At 42.9% G+C, this 20,146-nt stretch overlaps 1 protein-coding gene across 1 annotated transcript in view; it reads left to right on the top strand.

The window, feature by feature from the left end:
* The window catches only part of LOC139749314 (sodium/glucose cotransporter 4-like), a 71,424-nt gene that overhangs the window by 34,935 nt on the left and 16,343 nt on the right, over positions 1–20,146 (top strand). The window contains exons 4-11 of the mRNA XM_071663040.1: positions 355–459; positions 867–1,031; positions 2,159–2,357; positions 5,301–5,521; positions 10,148–10,391; positions 11,124–11,328; positions 13,442–13,556; positions 17,879–17,966. Of these exons, the coding sequence (XP_071519141.1) occupies positions 355–459; positions 867–1,031; positions 2,159–2,357; positions 5,301–5,521; positions 10,148–10,391; positions 11,124–11,328; positions 13,442–13,556; positions 17,879–17,966 (1,342 nt within the window). The remainder of the gene's footprint in view (positions 1–354; positions 460–866; positions 1,032–2,158; positions 2,358–5,300; positions 5,522–10,147; positions 10,392–11,123; positions 11,329–13,441; positions 13,557–17,878; positions 17,967–20,146) is intronic.

Below are 20,146 nucleotides of genomic sequence, written 5' to 3'. Positions count from 1 at the left end.
ACTAACGTCTCCCAGACACTTCACGCCCACACTAACGTCTCCCAGACACTTCTCGCCCACACTAACGTCTCCCAGACACTTCACGCCCACACTAACGTCTCCCAGACACTTCTCGCCCACACTAACGTCTCCCAGACACTTCTCGCCCACACTAACGTCTCCCAGACACTTCACGCCCACACTAACGTCTCCCAGACACTTCTCGCCCACACTAACGTCTCCCAGACACTTCTCGCCCACACTAACGTCTCCCAGACACTTCACGCCCACACTAACGTCTCCCAGACACTTCTCGCCCACACTAACGTCTCCCAGACGCTTCTCGCTCACACTAACGTCTCCGGGCCATGACAGGTGGGCGCCTCACTCTTCGCGAGCAACATTGGGTCGGGACACTTCATCGGACTGGCCGGCTCTGGAGCAGCCTCGGGCATTGGCATCGGCGCCTTCGAGTTTAATGTAAGTCTGGCTTGAACCTTAGATGTCCTTATAATCGTGCTTTCATATATTAGTACCCGCAGAACTGTGATCAATCAGATTACAAGAGATAGAGCTTTAAAAAGAAATCACTGTGTCAAGTGGATATTTGAATACAAGTAGTGTGTCGAGACATTTTGATTAATTCATTCTTGAGTAATGTCTATCGTCAGTACCTGTGGTTAGTTCTAACGTTCACTAATCTACAGTAACCAGTATAATGCATAATCCTTATAAGATGATGTGTGGACATGGTGTGTATCAATCTCACTCTATGTTGTCCTGTTTTTCCTAGTCTTGTGTCTGAACCAGTCCAATTAGTGGAGAGACTGACTGTGTGGTGCGGTGTGGTGGGTAGGGAGGCGCATCATGATGGGTGTGTGTTGCAGGCCATCTTCGTGCTGATGCTGCTGGGCTGGGTGTTCGTGCCAGTGTACATGAGCTCTGGTGTCTACACCATGCCCGAGTACCTGAGGGAGAGGTTCGGCGGCCAGAGGATCAGGATCTACCTCTCCTGCCTCGCTCTACTCCTCTCCATCTTCACCAAAATATCGGTAAGTGGGTGAGGTGAACTCACTCCCTCCTGCCGTTGGTGAGGTGAACCCACTCCTCCCTCCTGCCGTTGGCGAGGTGAACTCACTCCTCCCTCATGCCGTTGGCGAGGTGAACTCACTCCTCCCTTATGCCGTTGGCGAGGTGAACCCACTCCTCCCTCCTGCCGTTGGCAAGGTTAACTCACTCCTGCCTCCTGCCGATGGCGAGGTGAACTCACTCCTCCCTCCTGCCGTTGGCGAGGTGAACTCACTCCTCCCTCCTGCCGTTGGCGAGGTTAACTCACTTCTCCCTCCTGCCGATGGCGAGGTAAACTCACTCCTCCCTTCTGCCGATGGTGAAGTGAACCCACTCGTCCCTCCTGCCGTTGGTGAAGTGTACCCACTCCTCCCTCCCACCGTTGGCGAGGTGAACCCACTTCTCCCTCCTACCGTTGGAGGTGAACTCACTCCTCCCTCCTACCGTTGGTGAGGTGAACCCACTCCTCCCTCCTACCGTTGGTGAGGTGAACTCACTCCTCCCTCCTACCGTTGGTGAGGTGAACCCACTCATCCCTCCTACCGTTGGAGGTAAACTCACTCCTCCCTCCTACCGTTGGTGAGGTGAACCCACTCCTCCCTCCTACCATTGGTGAGGTGAACTCACTCCTCCCTCCTACCGTTGGTGAGGTGAACTCACTCCTCCCTCCTGCCTTATTTGTTGCAGTATCAAGAACGGTAAACCCAGCTTATAAAGAACTCTTGTTTTCAAGGAAAACCAGAGCTCTCCTGGGGTTGATAAAAAGCTGTGAAACTGACTTTTCCTTAACCTGGTTGACTGAACTTAGTTGCAAGATCAGTGTTACTGAACCCGTGATCAACACCTCCCCCTAGTCTTGCTGACCCGTACTTCAGCCTCCTATCAGTCTTGCTGACCCGTACAATGCAACTGACTTTCCCAGTATGACTGAACTATCCTGGCCTTTGACGTCGCCCCTAGTTTTATTTCTTTTTCAACAGTTATTTATATATAATTACTCCAGAATATTTTTCTTGTGTGCAGTTTGGATCTCTCTCTCTCTCTCTCTCTCTCTCTCTCTCTCTCTCTCTATATATATATATATATATATATATATATACTGATGTTACAGGCTGACCTGTACGCTGGGGCGCTGTTCATCCAGCAGGCGCTGAACAAGAACAGCGACCAGTGGATGTACATCAGCATCCTCATCTTACTGGCCATTGCTTCCCTTTTCACCATCACCGGAGGGCTCTCGGCCGTCATCTGGACAGACTTCGTCCAGACCATCCTCATGGTCGCGGGCGCCTGTACACTAATGGGCATGTGTAAGTACTGCTCCCAGGTTACATTACAGCATGGCTTGGGCATCTGGTATCCCCTTACTGAGGTCCTCTGTTCGTCGGTGTCATTAAAACTATAACATAAAGTTGACCGTCTCAGTCGTGACACACCAACAGATCCCGACGCATCCTACAGTCAGACCGTCCCTCTCAGATGGATAAGCATCAACCATCGTAAGTAGCCTCCTCTGACACACACCAGGAAAACTAATTTCAATCTCCTTGCGTAATAAAGCCCTCTTCTCCAGATGAGCTGATCAACGACCAATTAATGTAACCTACAAGACGTAAATGCATATGGTGACTACAGGTAAAGATCTAGATCCCTAAACACTAACATGTTATGTGAGGAGCTGGATGGAGGAGCAATTCAAGAACACACAGTCCATCAATCTTTTTTATATTTTCTCAGGTGCTGCTTAGCCCCGCTTAAAAGACCAACAGATTCGTGGAGCAAGAGTCTATCTTGATTCCACGTTGTCTCTAACTCAGACATCGTCTCCTCACCAAGACCTCCTTTTCATGTTTCCTGGTTATTTTCTCAAATATTTCTGGCAGACACAAGTGTCACCGGTCTGACGTCTCTTTTTTTATTTTTATTGCCTTCTGACTGTATCCTTTCCTTTACATTCCACATTTTTGCCTTGGTCTACCACGCCTGATGAATACTCTACCGAATTTTGCCTTTCTTAACCTGTCTTCGTACCTCATGAGTACATCACTCCAAATCACACGTAACCATAACTGGCTCTCCCTTTTGTCTTGATTATAATCACCAATTCATTGAGGTGACATCTGGTAATTCTAGTCTCTCTCTAGTCATCCTTTCAGGAGCATTTCTTCTTTTATTTCCCTTTCCTCTTTATTGTTTCATCAACCTCTGTGTCTCGTGCTTTCTCTGTAAACTCCCTTTTTGCTTGTAAAGCTCCTGATCCTTAATCCTCAGCACTTTTCTGAAATTCTCATCCAACGGATCATAAATTTTGCTAATGGTTTAGTCGCTCACAGTACTTATCTTTCTATCTAAAGCTTCACCCAATGTCCTTAGGCACCTCAGTGTCAATGTCCTCAAGTTCCTGACCCGCTGCATCAGTCTTAGTGCTCAGAATTTGATGGCCCAGCATTTAAAACTGCGTCTTCCATCCCACTATCGTCAGTATTTCTGTGCTCGCTGTTATGGGCATTTCATCTTGTTCAACACACTCTAGGACAGCTCAAATAGCCCCTTCAGACCTCTCCTGATCTTCAATCGTTCTGCCATTGTGTGTGTCTGTGTAAAGTAGTATAAAAAACCAAACGGATGAACCCCAGTTCAGGTAAAACTAGCATATGTATGCTGCTTCTCATACCACAAAACATTCGAAGCAGCAGTTTGTCTCTAAAGAGATTATGTGAATTATGAAAATGGCTGACTAAAATCACGCCTATGATTACATCAATTGTGTTCGTCGCTGAGCAGTTAACTCTATAGCCTTTAATGAACAGATTTATTTGTCTCCTAATCCCACAAGTACATATTCTTGACTAATTGTTGCTCATCTCTTAATCGTCTTGTATAACTCCTACTAACCAGTCATATGTTCCGCTGACATCCACTGTCAACTCCAAAGCTTTCTACGCCGTTGGGGGCTACAGACAACTGACTGAGGATTACTTCTACGCCATACCAAACAAAACGAAATATAGCGTCGACAACATGACCAACTGTGGCGAGCCTCCGGCATACGCCCTGCACCTCTTCAGATCCATCGTGCCCGGGGAATCAGACCTGCCCTGGACCGGCATGGTCTTCGGCATCACCGTGTCCGCCATCTGGTACTGGTGCACCGACCAGGTGAACAACTCCTCATTTGTATGGGACTTCTTAACGACGGGTGCGACACTTTAGCACAGCGGTAAGACCTTTGAGCACGACGCTACCACCCTTGAAAGTGATGGTCTGGCATTCGACCTGACCAGGAATGGTTATGTGAAAAGCCAGGCTATCCTACTCAAGGGTCGTACCGCTGTGTTCAAGGGTTGTACCATCACGTTCAATGGATGGAAGTAGTTGCAACGCTTCTAACAATCTTCCTTGCTTACTGTGTGATGTAAGTGTGTCGGCATATCTTTAGTACTTTGAGCCAAAGTCTTATCTCCCTCACTGCATGTTTTAATACCGTATCTCCTTCAACACTCCCTCCAGCAAATGGGGTTATTGCAATACCTCCAACACAACACAGGAGCGCTGTGCTAGTTATAATGACACATGATACCGGTGATGGAGTTCAACACCCGAGTAACGCCATGTCTCCCACAACACAGAACATATCTGGCTCCTCACCTAGGTCTACTGATGTGCCTCCCCTACAGGTACCTTTTGCTTTACTACCTTGTTTCTACCGCAGCTTAGGTCTAAGCAGGACACAACCTGGTCATAAACTATAAGGCTTCCTATTGTCTATCCTTCCCATATATACCCATATACGCATCTCCTTCAGCAAATAATTCATAATGTGTTTCCTACTGTACAATTACCTCTTATCATGGAGAACCAATGTTCTCACTCAGCACTCAGAGCTGATTTTGCGTCCTCCTCGACACAAAACTAATTTTGCTTCTCCCCGAAATGCACAAGGGAATAATGATGTACGTATCAACACGACAGACAAGACTGATACATTTCTTGCAACAGACGACATGTATCTCCATTAGAAAATAAGTTTACAATTGTATCTTAGCACCCAGGACAAACGTTGCTCCGGATGTCACTCAACGCTAAGAAAAAAGGTGTTTCTGTTAGTATTTAATGCTGGTAAAACTTGTCTATTCTCGTGAACTCCTGGACTGCCTGTGAAGCTCTTGGAGAACTAACTTACCCACCGTCTTACTCACAGCCTTACTAAAAGGGGCAACACTAGCAGGAGGCGTCTCTTATATCTCCTGTAGCTTTTTATGCTGTTGGCGGCTACAACCAGCTGGTGACTGACTACTTCCAAGCCGTGCCCAGTAAACTGATTTACGACGAGAACAACCAGACATGCCCCAGATGCTATCCACCTCCCTACGCCATGAACCTCTTCCGGCCCATCGTTGGATCCGACCTGCCCTGGCCCGGGGTGGTGTTCGGCCTCACCTGCGGCTCCATCTGGTACTGGTGCACCGACCAGGTATCTTCAGGCACATGTGGCTCCCGCCTTGTCCCCTCGTGTACTAACAACGTCTTCATTGGATGCTAACAAGCTTTTTGTATTGTTTGCTCTTACAGCACGACGCCGTGTATCAACCTTGAGTACATCGGTACGGTCTTTGAACATGTCGGTGCGACCCATGAGCACGACGGTACTGCCCTTGGGTTATGATGGCGCGGCCTTTGACCAAAGTCTTAGGATTTAAAGGCCAGGCCATCGCATCCAAGGTTCGTGCCGTCGTGTTCAAGGGTCGCATTGTCGTGCTCAAGCTAAGGATAAACCACTACAAAAGCAAAATGACAGGAACAAAATTAGAGAGGTTTCTGTCCAGTGTTTAACAAAGGCGGTCCGACTGATGGCGTTCACCTATCACGGTTCTCGGTGACATCAGTGTCGCCCAAGATTACTGACCACTCACTAAAGTATCTGTCATTCTCAACACACAACTCAAGATGCCAAAATAAGACCGCGATATGAGTGCATGTGTCCGCGGTATAAAGCGCGAAGACAAATACTCGCTGAATAATATATGTCCATGTGTCCGCGGTATAAAGAGCGAAGACAAATACTCGCTGAATAATATATGTCCATGTGTCCGCGGTATAAAGAGCGAAGACAAATACTCGCTGAATAATATATGTCCATGTGTCCGCGGTATAAAGCGCGAAGACAAATACTCGCTGGATAATGTATGTTCATGTGTCCGCGGTATAAAGAGCGAAGACAAATACTCGCTGGATAATATATGTCCATGTGTCCGCGGTATAAAGAGCGAAGACAAATACTCGCTGAATAATATATGTCCATGTGTCCGCGGTATAAAGCGCGAAGACAAATACTCGCTGGATAATGTATGTCCATGTGTCCGCGGTATAAAGAGCGAAGACAAATACTCGCTGGATAATGTATGTCCATGACAAACTAACTGCTAATGATTGTAGGCGAGGCAGAACCCGGGTTATGAGTTTGGTGGTCATGTGTAGGTATCGCTCTTTCAGTTCCTCGCTTCAAAGGTTCCCGTATGAATCATTAATCACCACAAAGCACGATCTCTCCTCAGGATTAATACAACGGAGACAGAGAAGCATTTTTTATCAATATTGATCAAGAGATTCTTAAAGTAGGACAGTGGAGTGCAAAGTGCAATGTTGCTATAGAAGAATCGTCAGAGAGCCAACCACACATCTTGGCAAGTCTCTAAATGCCTTCAGATATACGACTAAGGAGATGCTTTAGGTGATGTAATAAACTTCACAGTCACCATCACTCGTCTGGTCTCCCTACACAAGCTGTCACCGATGTGCTGGAGTAAGTCCAGTGTGTGATATGTGACAAATATGGTAACAGACCTCAGATAGGAGAGATATCAAGAGATAAGGCCCTAAAAAAAATAAAAAAAAAAGAGTGGAATACGGGACGACCCCTTTTGAAGTGCTTATCAGCCACGATGATGTTGACATACTACCAGTGTCCTGAACGGTAGAGGACTGGTGCGATGACGTCATAATAGGCAGCTGAGCGAAAAGTTAACGAAAAGACGCAAAGAAAATAATATCTTGAGCAACGGAATGAATGACATATGGAGGAACGAGAGTGAAGAGGGAGTAACGTTCACAGGGGTCATGACAGAACCAAAGAACCACTTTTTTTTTTTTTCTTACAAAAGAAATAAATAGTTTGCTCCTTGAGCACGACGGTACGACACAGGACGGGTCGTACCACTCAAGCGATCATCCCGTCTTGTTCAAGGGTTAAGTGGTGGGGTCCTGACAGCGTAGAGCTCCCACCCCACATGAACATATCGGTATTTACATGTCAACAGGAAAACGAACGCGTAGCTACACCGGCTGACACCGGATCACAGAGGTCTTATCATAACGGCAGATCCAGTGTTGTTTTATTATACTCGTATATCTTACTCTCCGTCCATCTCACACGTAAGAATTGACAACGTGTAAGTCACACGACCCGGTCTTTGAAAACTCTTGGTTTTCTTGCGGTGGGCGCTACACGCTGGCAATGCCTTTTGGCAAAATCTCTTCGTAAGCACTCATCAGTAAGCTCTCTCTCTCTCTCTCTCTCTCTCTCTCTCTCTCTCTCTCTCTCTCTCTCTCTCTCTCTCTCTCTCTACGGCTGTCAAGCTTCACTTCTTGGCCCAGGTTGCTGTCTCTGGGCTCAAACACACACTCTATCAGTGTCACGTATAAAACCTGACCATATGTCATACGACTCGTTCTTCTTAACTGAGGATTTTCCTGAGGTGACCGCTACGCGTTAGCCCTGCCTTTTGCAAAAACACGTCGAAAGTACTCGTGAGGAAGTAAGTACTGTCTGTCTCTCTATATGTCTTGTTTCTCACAAGGAAACATTGCTGGCTGCTTTCCATCACATAAAGTAATTCTGGCTATGTTCGGGATGGTAATGTGTCCAGCTTGCTATACATAAATGGTATCTTATGTGTCCAGCTTGCCATAAATGTAAACATTTTATGAGTCCAGCTCGCAATATATGTAGATTACATCTTATGTGTCCAACTTGCTATATACGTAGATTACATCTTATATGTCCAGCTTGCTATACATGTAGATTACATCTTATATGTCCAGCTTGCTATATAAATAGAATACATCTTCAGTGTCCAGCTTGCTATATATATATATATATATATATATATATATATATATATATATATATATATATATATATATATATATTACACGAAAGTGCACTTGGGAACTTTTCGTGTTTCATTTTCCCCGTGGACTCATAGGAATATCTTGATCACGCGCAAAATTGTGATCTTTACCAATATATATATATATATATATATATATATATATATATATATATATATATATATATATATATATGTATATATATCGTACATTTTATATGTCCAGCGCTATATAAACACAGTACAACGTATGTCCAGCTTGCTATATAAACCGAGTGCATCTTATGTGTCCATCTTACTATATATACATAGAATACATCTAATATGTCTAGCTTGCTATATAAAAAGAGCACATCTTTTGTGTCCATCTTGCTATATATATAGAATACATCTTATGGGTCCAGCTTGCTATATAGAGTACATCTTTTGTGTCCACCTTGCTATATATATATATATATATATATATATAGAATACATCTTCTGGGTCCAGCTTGCTATATAAACAGAGTACATCTTCTGTGTCCACCTTGCTATATATATAGAATACATCTTATGTGTCCAGTTTGCTATATAAAAAGAGTACATCTGTTGTGTCCACCTTGCTATATATATGTAGAATACATCTTATGGGTCTAGCATGCTATACATAAACAAGCTAGTCTATTTACCAGAACATTACAGTCTTTCCGGGATGCTGAGTTTCGTATATATCATTGCACGTCACAACGGAGAATATCCATTTATCAGTACTCAATAATAACAATATCTGTGTTTCTATGTATGTAGTCATATACTTTTTTTCAACAGACTATTAATCACCTTTTTCATTTTCTTAATACAAGGATACTGATTTAATGCAAAGCTAATGATGAGGAACTTGAGTCTGAATACGATCCTACGTCTGGACGCATAACTCGGTTCCTCCACACACACTCATTGTTTTCAACCGAAGGAGCAATCACTCAAACAGACGTATAGGAAATATTGTCCGTAAAGCCACGGGTCCAGAGGCTATAAATTCATCAACAACTTAAGGCTCTTCTCATGGTCTAATCCATACTGAAGTTGCATACGATAAATTTTCCAGAAAGAATATTATGAGTCATGGACGGACACTTTAATATGACATTACCATAGGTCTGCCGTAGCTAAGGCCAAATGACTTTGGAAGGTTAAGTTGGTACGAAGGCAAGTGTCTATCAGCCTGGTGTTTTTACATGTCATTAGCTCTATTTACTGTCATTATCGTTTCATTCGGTGGCCCAGAGAAAGTGTGCGTGACTAGTAAATACATCCCAATGAAAGAAAACGATACAGGCTTATCTTTACCTGTAAATAAAAAAAGAAAGAATACTTGATATCTAGACACAAGTATGAGGCTTAAGTGTCCTCCAAGAACAGAATATCATCCGCCTCGAAGCGAGTCACATGGCGTATGTACTTAGTACATCACTAGCCACGGGAAGTGGTCAGAGGCTGTGCTCTTTACACCAGTGTCAATTGTCCTGGGTCGCTACACTGTATTACTCGCCGTGACACCAGGGGGTAAAGGCACACCTGCCCCAAGATGAGTCACCCTGGGGTAAGTCGGTGGGTGCGATCATTGCAAAGTTAAGCTTGGAGAAGTCAATATTTACCTTAGGATTGATTAGATGGTCGTCTGTACTGTATGACGAACCTGAGTTTTGAATCAGACGGTGTATTCACCGTAAGACTGGTGCAGTGAGCACATCCAGTATGCAACGGACTCATGGGTGAATCGGCGATTGTATGTATGCTGTGTATTCGGGTTGAGTGAGTAGATGTCCACTGTATAACTAGACCATAAATGAGGTAGTGGGAGTATATCGAGTGCATTACCAGCTATAGGGTGAGGCAGACGGTACAATGTACTGAGCCACCTTCCTCCTCCTCCCTCCCACACCCTGCAGGTCATCGTCCAGCGAACCCTCTCCAGCCGGAACATGATCCACGCTAAAGCGGGATGCGTCCTGGCGGCCACCATAAAATTCCTGCCGATGTTCATGTTGGTGTTCCCGGGCATGGCGGCCAGGATCCTTTATACGGACCGAGTGGCTTGCGTGGACCCCGACGAATGCAAAGAGATCTGCGGCAGCGAGACTGGATGTACCAACATAGCCTACGTGGAACTCGTCTTGAACCTCCTGCCCACTGGTATGAACTTCTTATCCACTGGTATGAACCTCCTTCCCACAAGTATGTACCTTCTCCCCACTGGTGTGAACCTCTCATTAACTGTTATGAACTTCCTATCCACTGGTATGAAATTCTGCCCACTGTTACGAAACTCTTATCCACTGGCATGAACCTCCTGCTCATTGGTATGAAACTTCTTCCTACTGGTATGAACCTTCTTCCCACTGGTATGAACTTCATGTCCGCTGGCATGGTGAGCAGTGGTTGTAAACACTATCATGTCTGGTGCATGTTAAGTGACTTTAAGACACTGGAGAAAGACTTGTCACCTTCACAGGTCGTACAACTGGCACAAAGTAGTACGACCCATGAAGACAAAGGTACGACACATGAGCACAGCTGTACGATCCTTAAGCACGACAGTATAACTCTTGAGCACGATGGTACGACACCTTGAGAAAGATGGCCTGACCTTTGACCTGATTTTTCAGGATCGAGCCATCGTGCCAAAGAGTCGTACTCTCGTACCTTAAGGCTCGAACCGTTGGGCTCTCAGGGTCGTACCGTTGTGTCCAAAGGGTTAAGATGCTAGTGAAGTAAGCAGACTTCTCCACCAGCATCCGTCCTTGAAATATGATCAAGACTTCTCCTTCCATCGATGCAATTACTAAATCCTCTGCCAATACGGTACAGAACGATCATCTGGCGTACTCACCACACTCCACAGTAACCTGACTTTTGCGTCGACAGGAATGTCCGGGTTGATGCTGGCGGTGATGTTGGCGGCGCTCATGTCCTCCCTCACCTCCATCTTCAACTCCTCCTCCACCATCTTCACCATCGACATCTGGACGAGGATCCACAAGAAGGCCACCGACGTGGAGTTGCTCATCGTCGGCCGGGCCTTCGTCCTCATCATGGTGGCGGTGTCCATCTCATGGATCCCCGTCATCCAGTGAGTCCTGAAGAACAATGAGTCTTATAGAACAGAGTCTTATAGAACTGTGACTCTTACAGAGTAAAGTTTTACACATGAGTGTCTTACAGAACAATGAGTCTTACAGAATAAAGTATTATAGAACGGGGTCTTAGAGAACAATGAGTCTTACAGAAAAAGTTTTACAGAACAGGGTCTTTTAGAATAAGTCTTATAAATCAACAGGCTTATACAACAGGGTCTTACAGAACAATGAGTCCTACAGAATGAAAGTTTTATAGAATAGGGTCTTATACACCAATGAGTCTTACAGAGCAAAGTCTTACAGATGAGGGTCCTATAGAACAATGAGTCTTACAGAATAAAGTCTTATAGAACGGGGTCTTACAGAACACTTGAGTTTTATAGAATAAAAGTTTTATAGAACAGGTTCTTATAGAATAACAGTCCTATACAACAGGGTCCTACAGAACAATGAGTCCTATAGAACTAAAGTCTTATAGAACAGGTTCTTATAGAACAATGAGTCTTAAAGAGTAGTCTTACAGAAGAGGGTCTTATACAACAGTGGGTCTTACATGATAGTCTTCTAAAACACTTAGTCTCATAGAAAAAAAAATCGTGGAGTGATGAGTCTTACAGAGCACTGAGTCTTGTGGGAAAACATTCTCGTGGAATAATGAGTCTTACAGAACACAGAGTCTTACGGCGGCTCTCATGATGGGGCATTTACCTCCTCTTCCTCATATATAAACACGGAAATCTAGCTTTCTGATCTACAGGCAAAACAAAGAGCATCAGAGAGGGATGACCTACACATACCACTGGTAAGGGGTGAACAGTTAGGGTAACCATCTTACGCTAGGTCAGGTGAGGAAGTGTGAGGTGTGTGTGGATTAGCATCGTAGGTAGTGTGACACCAGGGGCCGTGTTCGAGAACAATACGACGGGAACTGTGTAGATTAGGAAGCATGAGTCAAGTGTACCGAGTATTACAGGTGACGAGGCGTGTGACGGCCAGGACATGACGAGTAGACTGAAAAAAGATATCAAAGAAGTAGTATGGAGGAACTTAGTGGGATGGTAAGGTCATATGGGATGGGCGACTCCACTTCGCTCGCAGGCTTATATAGTATTCTACTCATGTACAACTGTTGTAATTCACTCTGTCGCACATCACATGAGAATGTGTCAGGAGGTTGTACTGCTCTGTTTACATGAGTTTACCTTATCTTTACTAGTATACCGTGGCACCGGGGCCCCTCTTATCGGACTTGGTTATCTATAAATGAATTTCAAACTGATGTCTTATATTCATGTCTCTTTGAGGTTCCACGGACGTGACTTATTTATAACTAATTTTCTGTCTCTCGTTATATACTAACTGATTTCAGATTACATATATATATATATATATATATATATATATATATATATATATATATATATATATATATATATATATATATATATATATATATATATATATATATATATATATATATATATATATATATTTATATATATATATATATATATATATATATATATATATATATATATATATATATATATATATATATATTTATCCCTGGGGATAGGGGAGAAAGAATACTTCCCACGTATTCCCTGCGTGTCGTAGAAGGCGACCAAAAGGGAAGGGAGCGGGGGGCTGGAAATCCTCCCCTCTCGTTTTTTTTTAATTTTCCAAAAGAAGGAACAGAGAAGGGGGCCAGGTGAGGATATTCCCTCAAAGGCCCAGTCCTCTGTTCTTAACGCTACCTCGCTATCGCGGGAAATGGCGAATAGTATGAAAAAAAAAAAAAAAAAAAAAAAAAAATATATTTATATATATATATATATATATATATATATATATATATATATATATATATATATATATATATATGATATTATGTTTGTAATGCTTTATGGACCTGATCTGCTTCATGTTGATAAGAATGGAGAGACAGGTAATGAAAGAGATTAGGACTAATAATAAATGATTACTTTTAGGCAAAGAGTGTTGTTAATGCATCTCTTACCGAACCATCCCACATTGTCCTGGACCATGATATTAACTATGTATCATCCTACACCGTAACATTAACGTTGTATTACCATCACACAGGAACTCTGCCAACTCTCAACTGTTCGTGTACATCCAGAGTATATCTTCCTTCCTGTCGCCTCCCATCTGTGCCACTTACATACTGGCTGTGTTCTGGGAGAGAACAACGGAGCCTGTGAGTCCTACAAGGGACTGTCCTCAACAGCCTCTTATTATTTTCATATGTAAATACAGACTCGCTTGGTCTACGTCAGTGGTATTTGAGTGGACTTCTACAAGCAAACGCTAAAGCATGTTCCTTACAATATATATATATATATATATATATATATATATATATATATATATATATATATATATATATATATATATATATATATATCCCTGGGGATAGGGGAGAAAGAATACTTCCCACGTATTCCCTGCGTGTCGTAGAAGGCGACTAAAAGGGAAGGGAGCGGGGGGCTGGAAATCCTCCCCTCTCATTTTTTTATTTTAATTTTCCAAAAGAAGGAACAGAGAAGGGGGCCAGGTGAGGGTATTCCCTCAAAGGCCCAGTCCTCTGTTCTTAACGCTACCTCGCTATCGCGGGAAATGGCGAATAGTATGAAAAAAAAAAAAAAAATATATATATATATATATATATATATATATATATATATATATATATATATATATATATATATATATATATATATATATTTTTTTTTTTTTTTTTGCCGCTGTCTCCCGCGTTTGCGAGGTAGCGCAAGGAAACAGACGAAAGAAATGGCCCAACCCACCCCCATACACATGTATATACATACGTCCACACACGCAAATATACATACCTACACAGCTTTCCATGGTTTACCCCAGACGCTTCACATGCCCTGATTCAATCCACTGACAGCACGTCAACCCCGGTATACCACATCGATCCAATTCACTCTATTCCTTGCACGCCTTTCACCCTCCTGCATGTTCAGGCCCCGATCACACAAAATCTTTTTCACTCCATCTTTCCACCTCCAATTTGGTCTCCCACTTCTCCTCGTTCCCTCCACCTCCGACACATATATCCTCTTGGTCAATCTTTCCTCACTCATTCTCTCCATGTGCCCAAACCATTTCAAAACACCCTCTTCTGCTCTCTCAACCACGCTCTTTTTATTTCCATACATCCCTTACGTTACTTACTCGATCAAACCACCTCACACCACACATTGTCCTCAAACATCTCATTTCCAGCACATCCATCCTCCTGCGCACAACTCTATCCATAGCCCACGCCTCGCAACCATACAACATTGTTGGAACCACTATTCCTTCAAACATACCCATTTTTGCTTTCCGAGATAATGTTCTCGACTTCCACACATTCTTCAAGGCTCCCAGGATTTTCGCCCCCTCCCCCACCCTATGATCTACTTCCGCTTCCATGATTCCATCCGCTGCCATATCCACTCCCAGATATCTAAAACACTTTACTTCCTCCAGTTTTTCTCCATTCAAACTTACCTCCCAATTGACTTGACCCTCAACCCAAGTATATATATATATATATATATATATATATATATATATATATATATATATATATATATATATATATATATTTTTTTTTTTTTTTTTTGCTTTGTCGCTGTCTCCCGCGTTTGCGAGGTAGCGCAAGGAAACAGACGAAAGAAATGGCCCAACCCACCCCCATACACATGCCTTGATTCAATCCACTGACAGCACGTCAACCCCTGTATACCACATCGCTCCAATTCACTCTATTCTTTGCCCTCCTTTCATCCTCCTGCATGTTCAGGCCCCGATCACACAAAATCTTTTTCACTCCATCTTTCCACCTCCAATTTGGTCTCCCTCTTCTCCTCGTTCCCTCCACCTCCGACACATATATCCTTTTGGTCAATCTTTCCTCACTCATTCTCTCCATGTGACCAAACCATTTCAAAACACCCTCTTCTGCTCTCTCAACCACGCTCTTTTTATTTCCACACATCTCTCTTACCCTTACGTTACTTACTCGATCAAACCACCTCACACTACACATTGTCCTCAAACATCTCATTTCCAGCACATCCATCCTCCTGCGCACAACTCTATCCATAGTCCACGCCTCGCAACCATACAACATTGTTGGAACCACTATTCCTTCAAACATACCCATTTTTGCTTTCCGAGATAATGTTCTCGACTTCCACACATTCTTCAAGGCTCCCAGAATTTTCGCCCCCTCCCCCACCCTATGATCCACTTCCGCTTCCATGGTTCCATCCGCTGCCAGATCCACTCCCAGATATCTAAAACACTTCACTTCCTCCAGTTTTTCTCCATTCAAACTCACCTCCCAATTGAATTGACCCTCAACCCTACTGTACCTAATAACCTTGCTCTTATTCACATTTACTCTTAACTTTCTTCTTTCACATACTTTACCAAACTCAGTCACCAGCTTCTGCAGTTTCTCACTTGAATCACCCACCAGCGCTGTATCATCAGCGAACAACAACTGACTCACTTCCCAAGCTCTCTCATCCCCAACAGACTTCATACTTGCCCCTCTTTCCAAAACTCTTGCATTCACCTCCCTAACAACCCCATCCATAAACAAATTAAACAACCATGGAGACATCACACACCCCTGCCGCAAACCTACATTCACTGAGAACCAATTACTTTCCTCTCTTCCTACACGTATACATGCCTTACATCCTCGATAAAAACTTTTCACTGCTTCTAACAACTTGCCTCCCACACCATATATTCTTAATACCTTCCACAGAGCATCTCTATCAACTCTATCATATGCCTTCTCCAGATCCATAAATGCTACATACAAATCCATTTACTTTTCTAAGTATTTCTCACATACATTCTTCAAAGCAAACACCTGATCCACACATCCTCTACCACTTCTGAAACCACACTGCTCTTCCCCAATCTGATGCTCTGTACATGCCTTCACCCTCTCAATCAATACCCTCCCATATAATTTGCCAGGAATACTCAACAAACTTATACCTCTGTAATTTGAGCACTCACTCTTATCCCCTTTGCCTTTGTACAATGGCACTATGCACGCATTCCGCCAATCCTCAGGCACCTCACCATGAGTCATACATACATTAAATAACCTTACCAACCAGTCAACAATACAGTCACCCCCTTTTTTAATAAATTCCACTGCAATACCATCCAAACCTGCTGCCTTGCCGGCTTTCATCTTCCGCAAAGCTTTTACTACCTCTTCTCTGTTTACCAACTCATTTTCCCTAACCCTCGCACTTTGCACACCACCTCGACCAAAACACCCTATATCTGCCACTCTATCATCAAACACATTCAACAAACCTTCAAAATACTCACTCCATCTCCTTCTCACATCACCACTACTTGTTATCACCTCCCCATTTGCGCCCTTCACTGAAGTTCCCATTTGCTCCCTTGTCTTACGCACTTTATTTACCTCCTTCCAGAACATCCTTTTATTCTCCCTAAAATTTAATGATACTCTCTCACCCCAACTCTCATTTGCCCTTTTTTTCACCTCTTGCACCTTTCTCTTGACCTCCTGTCTCTTTCTTTTATACGTCTCCCACTCAATTTCATTTTTTCCCTGCAAAAATCGTCCAAATGCCTCTCTCTTCTCTTTCACTAATACTCTTACTTCTTCATCCCACCACTCACTACCCTTTCTAATCAACCCACCTCCCACTCTTCTCATGCCACAAGCATCTTTTGCGCAATCCATCACTGATTCCCTAAATACATCCCATTCCTCCCCCACTCCCCTTACTTCCATTGTTCTCACCTTTTTCCATTCTGTACTCAGTCTCTCCTGGTACTTCCTCACACAAGTCTCCTTCCCAAGCTCACTTACTCTCACCACCCTCTTCACCCCAACATTCACTCTTCTTTTCTGAAAACCCATACAAATCTTCACCTTAGCCTCCACAAGATAATGATCAGACATCCCTCCAGTTGCACCTCTCAGCACATTAACATCCAAAAGTCTCTCTTTCGCGCGCCTGTCAATTAACACAATCCAATAACGCTCTCTGGCCATCTCTCCTACTTACATAAGTATACTTATGTATATCTCGCTTTTTAAACCAGGTATATATATATATATATATATATATATATATATATATATATATATATATATATATATATATATATATATATATATATTTAGGTTATTTTGATGCTGATATATTTTTGTTCAAGGCCTCTGAATATTCACTGCATACTGACTACTTAAACAGCCTTTTCTGTTTTGCATTAAATTTCTAGTTTCCATTCTTGACTTTAACGGCAAAATGATTCACAGTGACACAGAGTTTTGTTCAAGCACTGGACCTCAGAACTAAAATAAATTTCGAAACACATCACGAAAGACGGACAATCTTCAGTTTCTAGCTTGAAATCTTGAGGCGAAATTGAATCTTTTTTTTTTACAAGTTATCTTTACTGATGGTTGCTGACGGTAGTCTGTTATTGCAGGGGGCGTTCTGGGGCCTCATCGTGGGCCTAGTCATAGGGATGGCCCGCTTCATCATGGAGTACGCCTTCGTCATTCCTGTATGTGGAGGTAACTTCCGCCCTGGGCACACTGACCACAAACATCACCGGTTGGTAGGAGGGCCATATATGCAGTGAGAGTGTGTGTGTATGGTCTCAGAATCAACTTGAACTCCTGTGGTTGATACTCAATTTTAATTTCAGTTGGTGGCTATAACTTGACGTTGATGGCCACAAATGAAATTGCCACTCAACAGGCCCAAACAACCAACCAACCTGGCTGGTACCCACAACAAAAATGACAGTAATAATAACAAAGAGTTACCGCTGCTTGGTAATACAAGGGCCACTGGGTGACAGACAGAGTTATGTGTCATATTCGTAATTTTATTGCCAACTCAGAATAATGCAGCAGAGATCCACGAACTATATGAAAAGACGACGTATGAGACTCGACAATATCTTGCATGGTGTGGACACAGTATATCTAAAACATCCTCTTACCAAAACAAAAATCAACACCCATGACTTCCTCCAACAAAACATAATCTCCAAACTACATTAAATTCTACCAATTCACCATAATTCTATAGGTATCTAAAGATGCAATACATCTATCTAAATTAAGAATTCAAGATAATATCACTATTCTACAGCAGACAACCTCGTCATAAACCAAGAGGTCTTCTGTTATTTGCCTATTCCAAGTCTCTTCACGGAGCGTTAGGTCTCGTTACCTGGTTGCTCCATGTTTTCCTCACACCGTATGATATACAAGCCTTATAGCACTCGGAATATATGATGGTACGCCTCTAGTGGCGGACTCGAGTGAAAACTACAGAAGCTGGCCTCTGAGTTTGGAAGACTGTGTGAAAGGAGAAAGTTAAGGGTCAAAGTGAATAAAAGTGAAATCGAAAGTCAAATCATTATGTTTAGCACGAAAGTGAAAACGTCTGGTTGACATCTAGGAGTGGACATAGCACCAGGTGGAACCATAGGAATTAAAGTAAGCCATGGGATGGGAAGGTGGCTAAAGTCCTGGATGAACTGAGCATCGAGGATAAAAGATTTTTATCCCATGCACGCCACACACCCTCCTGCAAGATCAGGCCCCGACACCACAAAGCGTCTTTCACAATACCCTTTTCGCTACTCCTTGGTTTTCCATCCTAATTGTTCCCTCCACTTTTGATCCTGACATAAATGCCCTCTTAGTCAGCCTCTCTTATCAAACCATCAATAATATCCATTTTTGTCACTGCTGACAGTGACCTCTCTCTCCACACTCCTCAATGCACCCAGGATCTTCCCTTTATTTCCACTCAGTGGCTCCATTTGCTGTTACATCCATCTCAAAGTATGTAAATTCAAACTCTCACTGCAACCAACTTACATATTTCCACTGCTAGACCTTATAACTTTTCATCACTTCACCACACAACTTTCTGCTTAAATTAAAGGGGTACGTTTCCCCAGCTTTTCAGGCAAGTTTCCCTCAAAATTATTTTCTTTAACATTTAGAGTAAAGAGAAAACAAGCTCTATATAATATTAAGGCTGACTATTATAAACCAAACAAATTGCCTTTGAATCAAACTTTTGGGTTACCCGTATGCTGCTTGCAGGGGTTCAGAGGTCCGCACAAACTGTCGATATTTCTTACGCGGTTTTCATCAACTTCTGTGAAGTTTGTCCTGCGTTTGGAGGACGCATGTATCCCAGAAGAACCTCCGGAAGATTGCTGTTGCCAGGAAAGCAAGTTGTGCTCTCTGGCAGATGCGTGACTCTAAGGAAGCCTCTGAAGCAGTGGAGGAAGGTCCCATGACCTTGATAAAGAAGGGGACCAAGAACCTTCTTTATATTCAGTAGTATGTAGAATTTCCTAATTAAGTTTCTGTTACTGGAAAACATAATACTAAAAAGTTAAGGGCAGAGATGTATGGCAAAACTTTAGACGCCGATTTCTCGAAATTTAGATCCTAAAGACTCAAAAAAATATTACTAGGAAAGTTATAACCGATTTTTGTTGTTTTCATCTGTCAGGAGCATCAACTGTCGCATGTTGTCTCCTTTATGTGTCCTGAGTCGATGACAATGAGGGAAGATTTGTAAAGTCTAGGATCATAAAAATGTTTCGAAAAAAATTTCTTGAAGATATACTACTTGTATTATGGTAACTGCCATGTCTTAGAGAGTTTAGAAAGGGTTGTTCAACAGGCCTGTATGCAAGTAATTAACATTCGATCTATAT

The sequence above is a fragment of the Panulirus ornatus genome, chromosome 7 (assembly GCF_036320965.1).
Source record: "Panulirus ornatus isolate Po-2019 chromosome 7, ASM3632096v1, whole genome shotgun sequence".
Classification (NCBI taxonomy): Eukaryota; Metazoa; Arthropoda; class Malacostraca; order Decapoda; family Palinuridae; genus Panulirus; species Panulirus ornatus.
Note: the sequence above shows the minus strand (reverse complement) of the source record. Positions and strands in the feature narration are given on the sequence as shown.